Genomic DNA, 22,120 nt, shown 5'->3' on the forward strand with positions numbered 1-22,120 from the left:
GAAAGGTTATGAAGACAACCTTTTTTTTTTTTTTTTTTTTTTTTTTTATTATTATTTAAAAATGGAATGCCCAATTCCCACTACGTTAGTAGGTCCTTAGGAGACCTGGCTGGAGTCACTCAGCACACCCTGTATTCAAACTCGTGACTCCAGGGGTGGTAGTCTGCATCAATACTCCCTGAGCTACCCAGACCCTAGGGCTGGGTGATATGGCAAAAAATATTATCACAATATTCTTTCTCATATCATTCGATATCAGTATCTATCATGATAAGGCACTCTGGAACCACGATAAATTATGTGGCGCCTCATGTTTACTCACATGCGGTGAAAAGAGGCAACGCGTGCAGAGCGGAACAGGGCATAAATGAAGTGTTCAGTGCTAGAGAAAAATATTTAAGAATACAGTTCAGAAAGATCAGATATTATGTAACAAGCACTGTTGTTTTGTCGCGCTGCTCACTAGAGACGATGAGAGGGCACAACCGTCGTCATGTTGTCTTGCAGTCCGGATGGAATCAATCCGGGGTCCGGAACGTGGTGACTGGCGTAGCGGGGACATAAGCAACTTCATACAGTCTGAGGCTGCGTTCGTTCCGCTGCGCGGAAGAAATCTGCTCAAAGCCACTCCCAATGCTAGGGAACCGCTTGCCCCGTTCTGCTGTCAATTCTACAATCCACCTCGCGATCGTGGCGCTCGGCTTCCATAGGAAGGAATTGAAAGTGCTCGCTCAACACGCACCAGTGGAAACATACGATAAGAAAGCCGAACTGCTTACGTTTTTAGCAACACGCACCTGATAGTCTAGATGTAGAACACAGGTTAAATATCGAACTCAAAAGCTTAGCATCGATATTGTGGAGTTTTTTTATCGCGATAAATATCGAGATCGTTTTATCGCCCAGCCATACCAGGATCCACAAAAGACTGTTGCTTGCCACTTACTGCCACTTATCAAATATTTATTGGAAGTGGGGCATTGCAGTCTATTACAAACTTTATTTTTATGGCATCTAGTTTACATGAGGAAGATCACGTTTACATTCAAACGGTAATTAATTTACATGGAATGGAAGTCAACCCCCAGTTGTCTGAAAATAATAAAATAATAGGTCCTCTGGATTCAGTCAGATTTATTGAACAGAAAGTGTTTATGGATCCGTCACTGCATATGTAATTTCCATAAAGTCAACAGACGTCTTTTTCATTAAATTATTTTATGTTGCTTGATAAAAGCCTATATTGCAAACGATTGTGTAGATAAATAGGTTTAGAGTGCATTTCAATGTGTTTTTGATGAGTTCAGCGTGTCCAGCTTGATATCGAAGGGCCGCAAATTGCATGCAGTCTACCTAGTGAACTTTACCGTGTGTGTGCAGCGGGTCTGTGAAAACTGGATGTCGTCTTTTCAGTGCTGTTGCATTACTGGAGCAATGTCATGGTTTGTCATGTCGAAAGACAACTACATTGTTTTTCTAATCTAAAAATAAGTGCCCTTACACAGCTGACACCTTTTGTCGTTATGTGATTGGACCCTTGGCAATTTCGTAATCAAGGGATTTTTTAGTTTCTAATATATTGTATTTTAAATTCGTAATGCCATAACATGTTACGTTAGTCCCCAACCCTGATTATTATTGACTAGATAGAGCTTGTCAGTTTACAGTGGCTGGGCCGCCACTCCAGTTACAACAACTCGCTGCATCCTACAGATAACGCTAAGAGACTCTGAAGTAACGGCTCCATACAGACTGCTTAAACGCTCGCATACACACCCCAGCCCTGTAGAGCAGTCGTTCAGAGCTTCCTTCTGTTTTTATTGCCGTGTAATCCAGGAAAAATGTCCTATTTCTGGCGTACAAGCAGTGAGTCACTTAACAGTGAAAATGAGATGAAAGAGGAAAGGGGGAAATGGTACAGTGAGTGCGGTTGTAATTTTTCAGATAGTTTGTATGGCACTAATGTGTTGATCGAGTGCAGAACCAATACGAAACGAACAGGATGACAGGCTCTTTCCCAATTAAACTGTTTCATAAAAGCAGTAAAACTATCATGCCCCTAGATACGCTGTTTGCTCATGTTTGCCCAAAGTCCTTTTTGTTTACTTGTGAATTAGTCTGAATAGAGGGAAGGGGTTGAAAAATAAGAGGAATTGGTGACATCAGCTGAAAACATAAGGTGTTTCAGGGGCGGAGCCAATTTTTACATTTTGCTGAAAGACAAACATTTTTCTTCATGATAATGTGCTCAAATTAATCATTTACTGTAAGGAACGGTTATTAATGAAGTAAATAAGGTCAATTTTAATTGGAGTTGGGAACCGAGAATCAGTTCTTATTTAGAACTGTTTCCATTTAAAAAAAATACTGTGAATGATTTTCATGACTTCCGGTTCTATTAAATGTTCTCAAAAAAGCATACTTCTGCCGATGCGGATGGAACACCCTGACAAAATACTTAGTGTTTCTTGCACTACCATTCAGCGCCATATGCAACACCGCTATTGAATCAGTGACTCTTCAATGACTCTTCAATCAATGACTCTTATGAGTTGGTTCTAGTGAATCTACAATTTCAAACATACAGTGAGACCAGTGTAGGGCGAATCCCAAATGAATGACACTTCTGAGCCAGTTCTTTTAAATCTAAAGAATGAAACATACAGTGCGACCAGTGTAGGCCAAATCCTGAACGAGTGACTCTTTTGTGCCGGTTCTTTTGAATCTAAAGAAGGAAACATACATTGCGACCAGAGTAGGCCAATTCCAGAACGAATTACTCTTTTGAGCTGGCTCTTTTGAATCTACAGATTGAAACATACAGTGTGACCATTGTAGGCCAATTCCTGAACAAATGACTCTTGAGCCGGTTCTTTTGTACATTTACATTTTACATTTACATTTATGCATTTGGCTGACGCTTTTATCCAAAGCGACTTACAGTGCCCTTATTACAGGGACAGTCCCCCTGGAGCAACCTGGAGTTAAGTGCCTTGCTCAAGGACACAATGGTGGTGGCTGTGGGGATTGAACCAGCAACCTTTTGCTTACCAGTTCAGTGCTTTAGTCCACTACGCCAACACCACTCCATACAGTGAGACCAGTGTAGGCCAATTCCAGAACGAATGACTCTTTTGAGTGGGTTCTTTTGAATCTAAAATACAAAACATACAGTAAGACCAGTGTAGGCCAATTCCAGAACGAATGACTCTTTTGAGCCGGTTCTTTTGAATCTACAGCTTGAAACGTACAGTGTGACCATTGAAGGCCTATTCCAGAACGAATGATTCTTTTGAGCCCGTTCTTTTGAATCTAAAGCACGAAACATACATTGTGACCAGTGTAGGCCGATTCCAGAACGAATGACTCTCATGAGCCGGTTCTTTAGAATCTACACTGCAAAACATACAGCGCTACTTGCTGAACGAATGACTCCTTCTCAGCCGGTTGTTTTTAGAGAAGCAAAAACTTACTGAACCGCAAGTCATTAATTTCTTCATGTCAGATTCTAAATGAACCAAGAATTGTTACTGTGTTATGTGTACTTAAGGCTTGTAAGAGTTAGGCCTAAACCAGATTAATTACTGGATGGTTGTTGGTATGACAATGTGTGGTTAAAGATACACATCATGAGTTTTTTGTAATTAGTGGAATTTTCTAAAATTGAATGAAAAGCCTGTGTAAACACCTTTTGCAAAAATCATTATAATACCTGGATTTCTTATTTCCAAATATTTCTTTATTGAAAGTAATTTATGTAGTAATAATTTATGTAGAACAGAAAGTGATTGTGTTAGTTATTTGCATGAGACAAGCAGAGGCTACTTTCAGTTCTTGAGGATACTCTGTGTTAAATCTGACACCTTTTAGAGAGGAAAAAATCATTCGTTTGGAAAGGTGGCAGATAAGATTGGATCTTCTGCTTTGTAGTCCTGTAGAGCTAGTAATTTGGATCGTTAATGGAACCGGAATCATTAAGAGGAATTGGAATCAGAACTGGAATCATTCACTTCCTTATGAATATATCCCATATCCATACCCATATTTTATTCACGGTTCATGTGTGTCAGAGTGATTTCGGTAACTGCGATTGACTCACTCACTCACTTACTCACTCAAGCTGCAAGACCTTTTACTCAAGACAAAAGCCTTTTGTCTTGAAGTTTTATCTGTGGATGATTTACCACTGCCAGTAAGCAGAAAAGCATAATGAGTAGTAGATATGCACTGATCCAAAACTGATGTTTTAGGCGGATGGGGTATCGATCCAACTCCGATACTGTGTGTTAGTCATGTTTGTTACTGTCAAGCTCCAAAACTGTCATAAAAGAACCATAAAAACATCATTAAAGTAGTTCCTATGACTCGTGCATTTTATTCAAAGCCACTTGAAGACGTGCAGTAGCTCTGTGAATCACAAAAGGCTGTGTTTAATAAGTAAATATACACAGGTAGTATGCAGGTAGACACACAAACATAACACGCAGGCTGGTGAGGCAATCATGGCTATTTTCATATGCGAGCGCTACTCACGAACAACATCTCAGATGTAGATGCTCAATAGTTCGGTTCACTTATAGTATGCATTTAGAACGGCACTGGAGGTGCTTTTTTACCAGAATTTGAATAAGAAGCGAATTAAACTACTGTGAACTTACCTACAAACAGACACATACAGGACTTCCTGGAGATTTCAGAATGTCAAAATAAAAGCGTGAGGGTTTAAAAGTTAAAGGTGCACGATTGAGATATATTACTATTATAATATACTAGTATTATTATTACCATTTATTTACAAATTATAACAATATTTAAGTTGAATGGGTTCCAGAAAATAACTGTGTGAATGAAAAGTGGACTGATGTCTAACAACTAAATTGAACAAAAAAAGAGATCTGAATCCTTTAAAGTCCAGATGCAATTTGAAACATTTTTGCAAAGGAAACTGGCTTCTTTTCTACTGAAGACTTTGACTGGAATGACTGTTAATTTTACTGCTACACTATCCAGTAGACTAGTTAACAATAACGTTTCTCTTAATAGGCTGTACCAGTGGTTCCCAAACTTTCAGTCAAGCCCCCTTTACTAATCGAAACATCTGATCATCTGAGCATCTAGAAACCTCTGAATTCAACAGAGTTTTTGTACTTCAAGGTGCTGTAGAAAGTCAAATTAACTTAACACCTTATTTATATAGGCCTAGTTATAATATTCATGAGTAAACCACTTTACTGATTTGGGAACTGTGCTTCTGTAGAGGAAATATTTGTTTCCTACTCCAAAACAGATTTTGTTTTCCTTTTACCAGATTCTTAATGATTTGGGAATCATTTAGATTATAGGAATATCTGACGCCAAACCAGGCCCGTTTTTTTTTTTTTTTCTTATCTCAAACATTATCAGAACAGGAAATGTATTAAAATAGTACACATGGGTTTGTTAATAATTTGTAAAGGTCCAGACTTTTATTCTACATTGTACATGCATTTTTGTTTACCATAGTTCTTTCATTTCTTGTAGTTCTTTCATTGTATAACAGTTCCATTTGTATTGCCATAATCACAAAAAAGACCATGGATGTCTCATTACAGTGGTTAGTTAGGTAGTTAGTCTTTATTAGAAAATAAACTGTTTATTTGTTAAAAATAATAGCCTAAACACATTTAACACCACTTTTAAAATACAACTTCCACAGTTGTAATGAAAAATTCTGTTATAGTTTACTGTGAGAAATGTTAGTAAGGGTGTTGTTGATGTGTAGATGTGAAAAGTCTTGTAATTGATGAGCAGGTGTTTTCCCTTTCTCTTGTCAGAGCTGTTCAGAATGTCAGTGCTGTAGCCGTTTGAAATGGTTGAATTGCTCCATAGCGATTCAAATGGTTCACATAAGTTTTGTCGTCCGTGTCACGATATTGAGAGAAGTCCAGTTAAATGAGACAGTCACGTGGTCCACCTGTGCTATCCTGTCACCAGAGCTCACATATCGAGGGAAGTCTGGTTGACGTGCATTGCGCGCGCACCGAGATAAAGTAGGATAGAGCAGAGCACGTATCGCGTGTGATTCTTGGTAGATCGCACAACACTCACGCCAAACCAGTCTTTAAGCACCCCACGCTCATCACGTTCCAGATGAGAAGCATATTTAGTGCTTATAAAATGGCAAAAGCATGATGAATGTGAATATCATATCATTTGCTTCGCCGGCCTGAAATTTCTCTCCGGCGGCCGCCGAAAAATTTTCAATGCAGGAAAAACCCTGTTCAAACAAAAGCAGAGGATTTAACAGTGGGTGTAATACAAGAAAACAAACATGCATGGCAGCCATCTCTCTTCACTGAGAGTCTCTGTCCTCTACAGACTAACAGTCCAGCTGAAATATATCAATCAATTGCACAATTGATACTCAATGCTTCACAAGTTTACACTTAATAATAATATTAAGTCATAAAAGAGTCATTCTTTCTGGAATTGGCCTACACTGGTTGCACTGTATGTTTCGTATTTTAGATTCAATAGAACCGGTTCAAAAGAGTCATTCGTTCTGGAATTGGCCTACACTGGTAGTAATTATTATTATATAGCTAGTTTTTTTTTTTTTTATGGAATTCTCCTTCAATCCCACCGTCTCCCTGCACCTCTCCTGCAGTGCGGAGGCAGGCCTCACAATTTGGGAACCAGTGGGTTATACGTTTATATTGAAATAATGTGTAGTTAGAGGTTTCTTTACATATTACAGAATACCCACAATTAGTTTCACACAATGAGGTAAAGATATTCTAAACTGATTATGCAAAAACAACAACACTGGGATCGGGATCGTATCGGACGATACCGCGATTTCAGATATCGGAATCAGATTGGAAGAGAAAAAGTGGTATCGGTGCGTCCCTAATGAGTAGCATAGATTTTCTTTTCCTAGTAGGCATGTCGCAATTATTAGGCTAATCACAGTTATTTAAGCTAACCTCTATAATTTAATGCTTTAAATTCTCATTATTGTGCACTTTAAAAACACATACTGCCATTCATTTTTAATAGGGATGCACCAGTGGAATTTCTGGGCTGAACCGATAATTCACAGCTCTTTGTGGCCAATACCGATAACCGATATTTAAAAAAAAAAAAGTTACTTTTTTTATTGTTTAACTGGTAATGCTAACTAATTCATTAAAAGTTTCTCAATTGAAAATTAGGTGCCATTTAAAAGCTTTGAATTTGGACTTGCTGCTATTTAAGGTTTGGCAGATGTAACGAAGTAGAAATGTGCATATATTACAAATGTGTGCTGATTTGAATTAGAAATAAATGACAATACACTTGCATAAATGTTATGGTGCCCATAATGAATTTCTAACAACTGTTCTAATGCATTAAACCAAAATGAGGTGATAGACAGCATGTAACGCACATTAAACAACAAAACACACAATGCAACACACAATCTCTGTATACATGGTGTAATATTTATACTAGCAGACAGACTGCGAATGCAGTGGTGGTTTGTATTATGTATGTGTGTGGTTTGTGCTCATGTGCATCTCATTCACAGAAGCTTATTACAGCGCTCATCTGTGACAGTTCCACTGTATAACTTATTAAATGTAATCACAATATTCAGAATGGGAATAAGTTACATTATACAGATCGAATACATCGAGTCGTAACGTTAGAAAAGTCTCAACCCATAAAATACCACAAGCTTACCACAAGTTACATACATCAGGTTTCGTATGGTCATGGAAATCCTGGAAAAGTCATGGAATTCAGAAATTGTGTTTTCCAGGCCTGGAAATGTCATGGAAAATCAAGTTAACACTAAATATTTTGGAAAAGTCATGGAATTTTCTAACAAAATATTTTCAACAATACAAGTGTGCTAAGAATTCTGTAAGTTTGGCGCGATCCCAGAGCAACGCGAATTAAGCGCTTCTCAGAGCCCACACGGAGCAGTACGCAAAATGTGTTGCTGTGTACAGAGTAGTTTGTGAATAGGTATAGCGCCATGCGGTGGCACATTTTGCACTTTATTTACTCTTGAAAAGTTTGCTCATGATTGCTCAACTTCATATGATTAGTGTATAAGTATAGGGATAAGTCCATTTAATATTTACATTAATGTTTGAATAAATTAACACTTTAAATGTATGTAGTAATACACCATGTTAATTAGGCTTATGGTGATATCTGGAGCAACAGCAGATGTAAGGCTCTCCCGCGAAAGGTGTCTGTTTCAGGTCCATTTCTCTGGATTTGTTTTCCATTCAAATCTGTAATACAAATACAGCTCTGGAAAAAAATGAAGAGACCCCTGCAAAATGATCAGTTTCTCTGAATTGACTATTTATAGGTATGTGTTTGAGTAAAATGAACATTGTTGTTTTATTCTATAAAGTACTGACAACATTTCACCCAAATTCCAAATAAAAATATTGTCATTTAGAGCATTTATTTGCAGAAAATAACTGGACAAAATAACAAAAAAGATGCATTGTTTTCAGACCTTGAATAATGCAAAGAAAACAAGTTCATATTCATTTTTAAACAACACAATACTAATGTTTTAATTTAGGAAGAGTTCAGAAATCAATATTTGGTGGAATAACCCTGATTTTCAATGCGTCTTGGCATGCTCTCTACCAGTCTTTCACATTTCTGTTGGGTGACTTTATGCCACTCCTGGCACAAAAATTCAAGCAACTCGGCTTTGTTTGATGACTTTTGGCCATCCGTCTTCCTCTTGATCACATTCCAGAGGTTTTCAATGGGGTTCAGATCTGGAGATTGGGCTGACAATGACAGGGTCTTGATCTGGTGGTCCTCCATCCACACCTTGATTGACCTGGCTGTGTGGCATGGAGCATTGTCCTGCTGGAAAAATCAATCCTCAGAGTTGGGGAACATTGTCAGAGCAGAAGGAAGCAAGTTTTCTTCCTGGATAAACTTGTACGTGGCTTGATTCATGCGTCCTTCACTAAGACGAATCTGTCCGATTCCAGCCTTGCTGAAGCACCCCCAGATCATCACCGATCCTCCACCAAATTTCACAGCGGGTGCAAGATACTGAGGCTTGAAGGCCTCTCCAGGTCTCCGTCTAACCATTAGACGACCAGGTGGAGGATCGGTGAAACAATAACGGACTGGTGGATGTGGACTACATTCACTCTCACAAAGTGGACCAAGAAGAAAAACATTTTCAAAATGTGTAAATATTTTAATATTTAGAAGTATTATTTATGACATTCTACCTTTCTAATTATTTAAAAAGTCTTAATGGAAGTCATACATTTTATTTAATAAAACGTAATAAATTACTTCTGTTGGTGTGCCTTCAGCTTACACTGTGCCGAAATACAGTAGAATCGCAATTATTTGTATGAGAATTAATAACCAGCAGAATGTTATGATCATAACAGCCCTATTTCTTAGTGTTTAGGTATGAATGATTTGACTAAGACCTGGAGTTCATCTGTGTTTTAATAATATATAGCTCCCAGGAGATTTGAATGGCAGCCGTTTTTTCCCTGTGACAAGAAGGAATGTTGAATACCAAGAAGTTCAGTATGTACCAGTGTTTTTAAGTGTGAAAAAAAACCTGCTAAGTCTTTCCTCACTTTTCCCCAGCTTTGTTTAAATCGGTGCTGGTTTAGCTCAAGAAGGCCCGTGATCTCCGTAAAGTACTGCTCTGTGCTCTGACTGCACAGGGAGTGTTGAGGTGACATTTTAGCGACCAATTTTTGTCCCTTTCTGACCCTTCATCCTGAAACATCCGAACTACTTCCATTTTATCATGACTAGTTTTTGAAGCGCTCTTCACTAATATCAGGGAAAGTAACTGTGCAACATCCACTTGATGTTAAGCAAGTGCTTATAATCATGACGGACTAAAAGGGCTTTTCTTGAAATGGAAATGAATTTTTCTTCTTTTTCTCCCAATTTGGAATGCCCAATTCCCAATGTGCTTTTAAGTCCTCGTGGTGGCGTAGTGATTCGCCTCAGTCCGGGTGGTGGAGGACGAATCCCAGTTGCCTCTGCGTCTGAGACCGTCAACCCGTGCATCTTATCACAAGGCTTGTTGAGCGTGTTACCACGGAGGCATAGTGCGTGTGGAGGCTTCACGCCATCCACCGCGGCAACCACGCCCAACTCAACACTCGCCCCACCGAGAACGAACCACATTATAGTGACCATGAGGAGGTTACCCCATGTGACTCTACCCTCCATAGCAACTGGGCCAATTTGGTTGCTTAGGAGACCTGGCTGGAGTCACTCAGCATGCCCTTGAATTCGAGCTAGCAAACTCCAGGGGTGGTAGCCAGCGTCTTTACCAGTGAGCTTCTCAGGCCCCCCGAGGCTGTTTTTAACGTTATCTCGGTGTTTGACACCTTTTGTAGAAGTCTCCACTTCAAAAAAAAATTTAAAGGGGTAGGTAATTGTGTCATCATTTACTCGCATCAATGTTGTTGTAAGGCAGAATGTTAGCCTTAGTCTGAATTTTCATTTTTGGGTGAACTATTCCCATGACATAGCTTGCTAGGTGCGTCATGATGGCTATGAGCTCACGTGGGCTGTTAGCTCATGGCTGTCAGCTGTACGGTAGTGGTGCCACCCTACCCAGAACAGCTTGTCCTCGGTTCCCCTGAGAGCCATAAAACCCACTCTGAAAGTCTGACTCACTACAGGGCGGTGTGTGTTGGAGTGTTTCAGCGTCTGCTTCTCTGCAAGATTGACCTCTGGTGTGGCGGTGGGTGCAGACAGACTTAAGGCAGCTCTGACCCTTCCACAGTGGAATTCGTTTACTTTTGGTGACTCTACAAGTTTTCGTTCAACTGAGTAACTTCCTCTCCAGTCAGACACAAAAACAAAAACAGGCCTAAGGGGAAATGGACTCTTAAAACGGCTTTAGAGTTGTCATACACATTGTTTTGTTCTATTTTACTTTATTTGCCCCTGAAGTCCACTTGTAATGTTAGTCAAGGTGTCTTGCACCAAAACGAGTTATAACTGAGTTTTTAATGACCACTTTCCACCCTCCAGGTTTCCCATAATCATGGAAAAGCTAGAAATATCTAGACATTTTACAATTATGATTTCCAGTCCTGAAAAATGTAATGGAAATTACTATAGTGAATATAATTTCTCACTATGCTCAGCTCTAAAATATTTCATCAGCTAGAAATTGCATTTTTTTAAGTGCTACTGCAATAAAACTTTGTAAAAAAATTCTTACCCAGTACAGTAGTTACAAACAACTGAAAAAGTAATGGAAAAGTATTGGAAATGTAGTGGTCAAAAAGAGTGCGAACCCTGACCTTCTCATGGATGCATTTAGAATTAAACAGGATGTTTTTTTGCCGCTGTGCCTTTAAACCCTCTACGTAAATGCTGTTTGTTACGATTGGCTAACTTCTGTGAAATGAGTGTGAAATGAGTAACTACACTAGCTTACAGGACGCGGGTTTGCTGTTGGATCTCATATAGTTTTGTGGTGCCACATACTTCAACGCAGCGCAGCAGTGCCCGTCCACTTTTTCAGACGTCTTGGTTCTGGGCATATTTTTCACATTCATTTTTTCCATAGGGATTTCATAAAATCCTGCATAAGCCATGAACCAAACAAACTAGCTTGGTGAATTACAACATTACAAACTTTTGATTTTGATTTTAAGCAAAAAAATATTTGAATGTTGGGTGGAAAGATTTGGGTGATCATATCTTAATGTAGGGATCAGTGTAACGTCAACAAAGCACAGATTTCGCAACAAATCGTTATTGCAGCTTAGTTTCAATAAATGCTCTTTTTGGACTGTGGAGAAAGGGTTGAGTTTTGAAAGTTACATTATGTTAGAGGACTGAGTTTTGAACTGTTGTATTTCAAAAGAAAAGGAAAAAATTTTGTTTTCTGTTTCTGTTCATATTGTGTCAGTTCAGTGGGGGCAGTTTTACTATGAGTGTCTGTAAGTTGCTCATTAACTTTAACAATAACTTTATCATCTGCTGTACTGTATGATAAGGTTATCATTTCTATGGTTGGTGATAAGGGTGTTATTGTTCTAGGGAAATAAGTAATGTTGCTTACAACTACTTCTGTGCCAATAATAATACATGAACAGGATGCTCATTTGAATAGGTATCAGGGTCAAAGGCGCACTAAGTAAAAACAATAGATGCACTTTTTTCATCATTAAAATTGTTTTACTCCTTAAAAATAAATTGAAATTTTGAAACATTAGCACTTAGATGAGATGAAGACTCCAGTCATATCAGTCACCTTATAAAAGCTGTTTTATTTTTAGATGGAGAGGGTCTTCTTATTGGGGCTGCCATGTTAGGATCACATGACCAGCTGAATACTTCTTGTACCTAGTTGTCAGTAGTCCAAGACGACATTCATAAAAAAATTACTGAGTGCACAAAACATGTCCTGGTCATATTTCATGTTTCAATGAAACACATACATTATATTTTTAGGACCAGTAAAAATATTTTTGCATTGTTTGTGACAATGTTTTCATTAAGCACACACCCCCATGAAACTCATGACCATAATGCCAAAAATAATCACTCTCATTACTATAATGAAAAAATGTCAACTATATAAACATTATGGTAGTATTTGTGTACTTCCTTTAATTCATGGTGATTTAAATGAATTGGTTGCTCCCAACTTTCCAATGGCATTTGGCAAATGCATTAAGGAAAGCAAATGCCAAGTGTTTTTTTTTTTAAATTTATTTAACAAATGCATTCAAAAATTAGCATTTTTGATATTTAAAGTTGAAGTATGTCATTTCTGCGACACAAGCGTCACCGAACGGAATTGCAAAAACAAACAATTTTCAAAACAGCTTTCCAAATACCCCCCTCGTCTGCTGTTGTTCGAACCGTCAGATAGTCCCGCTCCCAACTCACGCCATTGGTTGAATAACGTTGTTGGAGCGGGTCTAAGTGAGTTGATCTAAACAAACACAGGAATTTTTATAGTGCCACTGAAACAAAGCGTTTACAGTTTTTGAGAAAATTAACCTTGTTGTTGTCTCTGCATATTAAGCTGGGATAAAAGGAAGTATTTTAACACTGAAAAAGTTACATACTTCAGCTTTAATTGCATTCATAAATGTTTTTTATAATTCTTTATTTTCTTATATTTACCTACATTTGTATGCATTAAATAAACATTTTCAAATGTCTGTTTAATGATTCCTTCATTTTAAATGGCTCTGTCACCTCTCTTATGCAATTGATTTTTGGTGTGTTTACAGGCTTTTGGCAACGCAAAAACTGCTCACAATAACAACTCTAGCCGTTTTGGCAAGTTCATCCAGGTGAACTATCAGGAGAGTGGCACTGTGAGAGGGTAAGAGCTACAATAAAAGTTTAATGTCTGCAGTGTTATAGTGATCTGTGGAAGCTCTGACTGATACGTTGTTTGGTTTTATTCAGGGCATACTTGGAGAAATACCTGCTGGAGAAGTCTAGGCTCGTCTATCAGGAACACAATGAAAGGTAAAAGGCCTTGTTCTTGCTCTGCCTTATGTTTGGACGGTTTATTGATGATGTTGTATCATCAAGGTAACTATTTAAAAATGATGTCAACTCCTCCACCTTGCAGAGGCTAAATGCAGCAATTACGCCAACTAGGCCTGTCGCGATAATTAATTGATCGCCTGATGGTGATTATTTGATCTAACCCCTATTATTAATAGATAAACATTTATCTACAGTTGAAGTCACAAGTTTACCTACACTTAGGTTGAAGTCATTGAAACTACATTTTTTAACCACTCCACATATTTCATATTAGCAAACTATAGTTTTGGCAAGTCGTTTAGAACATCTATTTTGTTCATGACACGAGTAATTTTTCCAACAATTGTTTACAGACAGATTGTTTCACCTTTAATTGATTAAATCGCAATTCCAGTGGGTCAGAAGTTTACATACTAAGTTAACTGTGCCTTTAAGCAGCTTGGAAAATTCCAGAAAATTATGTCAAGCCTTTAGACAATTAGCCAATTAGCTTCTGATAGGAGGTGTACTGAATTGGAGGTGTACCAGTGGATGAAGTGTACCTACCTCCAAACTCAGGGCCTCTTTGCTTGACATCATGGGAAAATCAAAAGAAATCAGCCAAGACCTCAGGAAAAAAACAAATTGTGGACCTCCGCAAGTTTGGTTCATCCTTGGGAGCAATTTCCAAATGCCTGAAGGTACCACGTTCATCTGTACAAACAATAGTATGCAAGTATAAACACCATGGGACCGCGCAGCCATCACACCGCTCAGGAATGAGATTCATTCTGAGATGAACGTAGTTTGGTGTGAAAAGTGCAAATCCCAGAACAACAGCAAAAGACCTTGTGAAGATGCTGGAGGAAACGGATAGACAAGTATCTATATCCACAGTAAAACGAGTCCTATATCGACATAACCTGAAAGGCTTCTCAGCAAGGAAGAAGCGACTACTCCAAAACCGCCATAAAAAAGCCAGACTACAGTTTGCAAGTGCACATGGGGACAAAGATCTTACATTTTGGAGAAATGTCCTCTGGTCTGATGAAACAAAAATTGAACTGTTTGGCCATAATGACCATCATTATGTTTGGAGGAAAAGGGTGAGGAAGCCGAAGAACACCAGCCCAACCATGAAGCATGGGGGGGTGGCAACATCATGTTGTGGGGGTGCTTTGCTGCAAGAGGGACTGGTGCGCTTCACAAGATAGATGGCATCATGAGGAAGGAAAATGATGTGGATATATTGAAGCAAGATTTGCGTTGCTGCGTCCAGATGTGGGAGAAGTTGAGCCCCTTCAAAAACACATTGAAATGCACTCTAAACTCACTGAGCACTTTATTAGGAACACCTGTACACCTACTTATTCATACGATTATCTAATCAGCCAATCGTGTGGCAGCAGTGCAGTGCATAAAATCATGCAGATATGGGTCAGGAGCTTCAGCTAATGTTCACATCAACCATCAGAATGGGGAAAATTTGATCTCAGAGATTTTGACCGTGTCGTGATTGTTGGTGCCAGACGAGCAAAAACAAAAACAAAAACAAAAAACATCCAAATAAACTGGCTTATATATCTGCATAAAATAGTTTAACTATGAGTATAACTCATCCTCAATAAACAAGATCGGTGGGCAGATATTTTTGAAAAGAATTGTTTTTTTTTTTTCCATGACCTGCTTTCCAATATTTGAGTTATAATTTGAAATTGGTAGATCACATTGAACTAGTTCATGAAAAAATAGATCTTGCATTTAAAAAAAAGAAAGAAAAAAAAAAAGAAAGTTGGGCACACCTGGAGTAGCCAAATTCCAGTCAGCTGGAATTTTATACATTTTTATATTATTGATCTGCTTTGGGTGTCTGTTGGATTTAGATATTGTATGCACAATCATTTTGTTATCATTATCATTCAATTGTAGAGTACATCAGCACAGGGTAATGAACACATTTTATCCAAGCATGACTTCACCTTGACAAGATTATGCAACCCGAGCTATTCACATTTTTTTTTCCAGATTACTCGATTAATCATCAGAATAATTGTCAGATTACTCTGTTACAAAAATAATCAGTAGTTACAGCCCTAAAAAAATTTTAATTAGAGCTGTCAGAATTAACACTTTAACGCATGCGATCAATTAAGTAAGTTTAACGCTTTTCATTTTTTTTTTAAATCTCGATTAACGCATTTACCGTTAATATAACAGCATTACAGCATTAGCCAGCATACACACTTGTTGGACGGGCAGAACCTTTGTAATGAGTCCACCCTGAGTCATTAAACTGATACACCAACAGCGTTCCCCTGTCTGTGATAAAATGATGGAGAAAGGAGCTCTTAACACTATTTGATGTACAGAACAAGCCCAGATAGGACTTGTGATAGAAATCAATTACTTTTCAGCCTATGTAAGGCACATTTTAATTACCACAGGAGCACGCCAATCCAGCTATCACCAAAGCGCACGAGACGTTTTTATCTTCAGTCGCTTCTCACGTGGAGTTCAAAGTGGAGCTGACGTTGCCGCCCTGAACCGAATCGTGAACACGGCTTCACGATTGCTATAGGAAAGAGGATAGCCACAGTCTACCGGCAGATTAATATTGTGGAGGATGAGAGTTTAAGAGTTTCACTGCCCCTTTTAATGGGGAGACTTATTTCTTTCAATTAGTCAACCTCCAACTTAGACTTTGGGAAATGTTTAATGTTACTTGAATTAGTGATATGTTACAACTTAGCATTTCTTTCTTTACAGTACTGTGGAAGGCTTTGTTTAGAAAATGTTAATAAAGCATTATATTGTTACATATAGTTTTGTTTTCTTTCCTAAGATGGAAATAAATGCATTTTGACGGGAAAAGAAGTATATTTGGTGTCAAATTTCAGCATTTTCAAAATCTGCGATTAATCGCAATAAAAACAAAAAACTGATTAATCGCGATTAAAAAATGTAATCGATTGACAGCACTAATTCAAATATAATGTAATGTAATATTCAGGTTAGCTGGGTTCCAAAAACAACAGTGTTAATGAAAAGTTGACCAAAAAGAGAGACATATTTTAAGGATAAAAAAAAGAAAAAGTAAAATATTATTTTTCATGTCATTCTACCCCTTTGCAATATTTTCCAAGGTTTTAAAGCCATAAAAGAAATTAAATAGCCTTATTTTATTACATGATCCCAAGTTAAATATTAATCTATTATTTGTATGATTGTTAATCATCAGCTAAATTTCATAGTCGTTACAGCCCTAACGCCACGGACGTCTGTAGATTTGACTGCACCCCTCATTTATTTGCATAAATACATTTAATTGAATAAGACGTAATAAAATATGCTCACCTCAAGGTTGCTGGTTAATATTTTGGAAAGGAGTGTAACTGAAATATGCCCAGATTAGCTTAAACTGGAACACGGGTCACTTCTGACGACCGCTGATGCTGTTTCATGTGCCGCTGAGTGTTGTTACCCTCATCGCTGAGTTTTGCACAGAGAGCGCTTGGCTGTTTCAGACTGGAGCCACATTATTAAACTGGTCTAGACCAGGGGTGTTCAATTAAACTTCCAAGAGGTCCGGTCTCTAGATTTCCTTCCCAGCAAAGGTCCTGACAACAACTTCTATGGTGTTAGTAGTCAGTATAGCCATGAAATTACATAAGGAATCCAAATCTTTTTGAAATGGTTGGCCTAATTGTACATTTCCAAGTTGGCAGTAATAGTACTTGGTAAAAGAAGAAGAAAAAAAAAAAACATCAAAGCCAAAACAGTCCCTTTAAAATTGGGCAAGGATTAGGACATTGGGACTCCAGAGACAAAGCCAAAGTAGTCGGGTTTGGGGGATCTTCTACCAAAAAAATGTTATCAATCGAGAGCTCTTTGTTATAAATACCATTTAATTTTGAAGCTGAATGACAACAGTCCAGTATTTGTGTTTTAATATTTTTAGATACTCAAGGGGCTTAGGAGGCCTTGTGAATATTAAGGAAATATATTGTATGGGGGTTCAGGGGTATCCCCTGAGAGAAAATTTTGAAAATGCAAAAGTCTGAATGGACCATTTTTTTATTTTCCTTAAAATGAAAATCAGTCAACCAACAACAAACAATGTACAGCACAATAGTGAAGCTTAAAAATACTGTTAGCTAAAGTTAAGTAGGCCTATAAATGGTCAGACTATCAAATAATGGAAACGTTCTCATGAGAACTCCACTATGCTACTTGTAAAATCACAGTTTTGGTTGTTTTTCCTTGCCATTTATGCAAGAGATGACCTTTAATTTTCTGTTTGTGAAAGGCTCGAAACATGCTGATTAATAAAGCTAATTTTAGACACACACACACACACACACACACACACACACACACACACACACAAACATTATAGTTTAAAGGCTCTCTGGAAGCACATTGTCCTGTCACAAACTTGGTTTAGCTGAACGGTCAGATTCATTTTAGGCACATGAATTTGAATTCACTTTGCTTCATTCTCGTTTTCTGCAGTGTGTTTTACAAAAGATGCCAGTATCCATCTATATTGTTGCTCTTTGTATGTCTCCGCTATGGTCTACTGTTGTTAAAATAACCACGTCTGCAACTCTGCGCGCAGCGCCCGAAAGCGTGTTCTGTAAAAGAGAAAAGTATTTGAGGATACAGCGCTGAAAGATCAGTGCTATCTGCACCCGAGCGCTTGCGCTGTACGCAGCTCCGTTGTTTTGTCGCGCTGAACGCTTGAAGTATAGAAACAGTGAGATGGGGCGGCAAATGTCAAGATGTCTCGCGGTCCGGATGGAACCAAGCCGAGGTCCGGACCTGGACCGCGGCCAGCTATTTGGTGACCGCTGGTCTAGACAGTAGTTTACTGAAACTGAGAGAGAGGGTCAATTTGGTAAAAACTCTTAAGAATATAAATCCTAGTGTTGTGGTTGTGAACATGTAGGAGTGATCACCCTGTTTAAATATGTAACAGTCTCCCAGTCACATAACTACAGCGTTATCAACATGCCTACTGTCCATCATTACTGGTGGCACCAATCTCTGGTTTCATAACTTGAGGCAGGCATGAGGGTATATGAAGGAAACAGACTATAATTTCCAGGTTTTTTAGAGATTGGTTTAAATGACAGTAGAATGGGGGCAGTGCACTGCTGGAAAATCCAGCTAAAACCAGCTAAACTCGGTGTTCTATCTAGGTGCAACGTGATACAATGATTTGCAATGAAATGTCTATATTAATGCCAAATGTGTTACTCTGTACCTGATGCTACTCTGGTTTATTTTTCCAGGAATTACCATGTGTTTTACTACCTGCTGGCAGGAACGAGTGAAGAAGAGCAGACAGCGTTCCACCTCAAAAAGCCTGAAGAATACCATTACCTCAATCAGGTACGACCACACACCGCTGCATGCAGTTTACACCCGTTTACTCCCATCATCCAAGACAGATTTACACCTGGTATGAACATGCGTCTCAAATGCTTCATCTCCTAGATTTTGTGGTACCCTGTTTACACCTTGATTGAGTGCTGTCCACATATGATCAAATATCCCAAGCTGTGTGTAAATACCAGGTGTATACAGGGTCAGCGATCTAACTACATGGCTTGTGCAAACAATAGGCCATGGGTTTTCCATTTGTCATGACCACGGTGCAGTGTGAAAACTCTGTTTAGAAAATTGAATTGCAGCAAATTTTGTGACGGAGCCCTTTTGGAGTCAGTTTTAGGTCCGTGTGAGGCAGCTGCTCTCCGAGATCTAACAAGTCCATTGACCGATTCACTCTCACTGGGCAAACAGGAATAGTGAAACCAGAGAAACGGATTCCACAGTTCATTCCTTTCAGCTGGCCTAGTGGTCTCGCACACAGAGAAGCTTTAAAAGCTAATCCCGCCACAGAAAGCAGCTCTGTGCTTCGAACGTGCCCCTCATTTCCATGACACACCTGCCTCAGCACTTTGTTTCTGTGTGAAGTCATTGCATGCAGATGTGCACACTGTTGTGTGTGTCAATGTTAACAGTATTAACAATGTCTTATTTTATGTTAACAGTTCAGGAATATTAACGTTGCATGTGTAATGGACGTTTCTAATAGGTCACTGTGTGTCTGTGTTCATCAGACATTATTTTAACTTGTAGTTTGTGTAAAACTTCTGGCTGTGTGTCTGGATAATGCACACAAATTAATCAAGTGCTTTCTCTTCTTTTGAGTTTACAGAATGGTACATACAGCAGGACCAGTGTAAAGTGGTTCCCAAACGATTGAGATCTATGAGCTGGTTCATTTTAGTAAATCAAGAACAATTTAGTCAGAGCAGTTTGCAAATGAATCTCACTGACCTGGAAGTTATGACTTGCATCTCGAAATAAACCAAGAACTGTTACTGTTGTGTTGTATTAAGTCCTCTGAGACTTCAATCAGGCAGTGCAGTTACTGACTGCTTGTTCATATCACAATGTGTAGTTAAATATAGGCCTACACATTACGAGTTTTGTTATAATCAGTGAAATTTTTTATATATATATATATATATATATATATATATATATATATAAAAATGAATGACTGAAATACGTTAGGACAGTTTTCGTTTGTTTTTGCGATTCTTTGTCCAACGATTCTGAATAGATTCTCAAAAATTCAGAATAGATTCTGAATTAAATAAAATTTAGCTTATGTGCACGCCAGAGACAGAGTGAGATGCTAGAAACAAACTGTCAGACACACACATACAGTGCTGTGAAAAAGTATTTGCCCACATCCTGATTTCCTCTGTTTTTGTGTATATCTCATACTAAATTGTTTCAAAAATTCTAACATACAAAAGGCAATCTGAGTAAACACAAAATACAGTTTTTAAATGATAATGTTATTTATTGAAGCAAAAAGTTATCAATACCAACTGGGCCTGTGTGAAAAAGTATTTGCCCCCTTAGTTCCTAAATCCCCAAATCTATGAAACTGCATTCATAATGGGGTTCAGCTGGACTAGACACACCCAGGTCTGATTACTGCAAGCACTGTTCAATCAAATCAACACCTAAATAGAAATTTTCAGCAGCATGAAGTTGGCTAAAAGGTCTTACCCAGTAGCACACTATGCCAAGGTCGAAATACATTTCAGAAATGATGAGGAAAAAGGTGATTGAAATACATTAGTCTGGGAAGGGTTACAAAGCTATTTCAAAGAATCTGGGACTCCAAAGAATCACAGTGAGAGCCATTATCTCCAAATGGAGAAAACTTGGCACAGTAGTGAACCTTCCCAGAAGTGGCTGACCTTCCAAAATTCCTCCAAGACCACAGCGACGACTCATTCAGGAAGTCACAAAAAAGCCAAGGACAACATCCAAGGAGCTGCAGGCCTCTCTTGTATCAATAAAGTTCACTGTTCATGACTCCATTATCAGAAAGACACCCCGCAAAAATGCCATCCATGGAAGAGTGGCAAGGCGAAAACCACTGCTAACCCAGAAGAACATTAAGGCTCCTCTGAATTTTGCCAAAACACACCTTGATGATCCTCAAAGCTTTTGGGAGAATGTTCTGTGGACTGATGAGTCGAAAGTGGAACTGTTTGGAAGACGGGGGTCCCGTTACATCTGGCATAAATCAAACACAGAATTCCACAAAAAGAACATCATACCTACAGTCAAGCATGGTGGTGGTAGTGTGATGGTGTGGGGATGATTTGCTGCTTTAGGGCCAGGGCGACTTGCAGTAACTGAGGGATACATGAATTCTGCTCTCAACTAGAAAATCCTAAAGGAGAATGTCTGGTCATCAGTCCATGAGTTGAAGCTCAAGCACAACTGGATTATGTAGCAAGACAATGATCTAAAGCACAGGAGTAAGTCCACCTCTGAATGGCTCCAAAGGAGCTAAATTAAAGTTTTGGAGTGGCCTAGTCAAAGTCCTGACTTGAACCCGATTGAGATGCTGTGGCAGGACCTTAAACGGGCAGTTCATGCTCGAAAACCCTCCAATGTGGCTGAACTAACGCAGTTCTGCAAAGAAGAGTGGGCCAAAATTCCACCACAGTGTTGTGAACTCTTGTGACTCCTCTTGCGCTCTCAATTTCTTTGGCTGTTGCTCATTGCCAGTCCAATGAAAATAATGAACAATGCTTTAAATGTCCCAAAAATATTGTAATATAATCAGTTTAATGTAATCGGCTAATTTAATAGTGTTTTTATATAATGTGACTCATTCTGCTTTTTGAAAACAACAAAAATCTTAAAGGGGGAAAAAAAAGATAATTATATAATAATAATTATATTTATTTTTTCACACATTATACATTTGCACATATACAGTGAAATTCTTTTTTTCACATATCCCAGCTAAGCTGGGGTCAGAGTGCAGGGTCAGCCATGATGCGGCGCCCCTGGATCAGATAGGGTCAAGGGCCTTGCACAAGGGCCCAATAGTGGCATCTTGGCGGTGCTGGGGCTTGAACCCCCGACCTTCTGATCAGTAACCCAGAGCCTTAACTGCTGAGCCACCACTGCCCCAAGAGTGTATCTATCTGTGTGTATCGATTTAAAAAAAAAAAAAAAATGGAGGACAAGAAGCATCGTGATGCACTGAGTATAATTTTGTAATCAA

The 22,120-nt window shown here is 38.6% G+C and overlaps 1 protein-coding gene across 2 annotated transcripts in view; it reads left to right on the forward strand.

Moving 5' to 3' along the window:
- LOC127441974 (unconventional myosin-IXAa-like) overlaps positions 1-22,120 on the forward strand; it is a 229,018-nt gene that overhangs the window by 102,347 nt on the left and 104,551 nt on the right. For both annotated transcript variants that reach the window (XM_051699623.1, XM_051699711.1), the window contains exons 3-5: positions 13,260-13,354; positions 13,441-13,503; positions 18,801-18,900. In XM_051699623.1, the coding sequence (XP_051555583.1) occupies positions 13,260-13,354; positions 13,441-13,503; positions 18,801-18,900 (258 nt within the window). The remainder of the gene's footprint in view (positions 1-13,259; positions 13,355-13,440; positions 13,504-18,800; positions 18,901-22,120) is intronic.

The sequence above is a fragment of the Myxocyprinus asiaticus genome, chromosome 1 (genome assembly GCF_019703515.2).
Source record: "Myxocyprinus asiaticus isolate MX2 ecotype Aquarium Trade chromosome 1, UBuf_Myxa_2, whole genome shotgun sequence".
In the NCBI taxonomy this organism is placed as follows: domain Eukaryota; kingdom Metazoa; phylum Chordata; class Actinopteri; order Cypriniformes; family Catostomidae; genus Myxocyprinus; species Myxocyprinus asiaticus.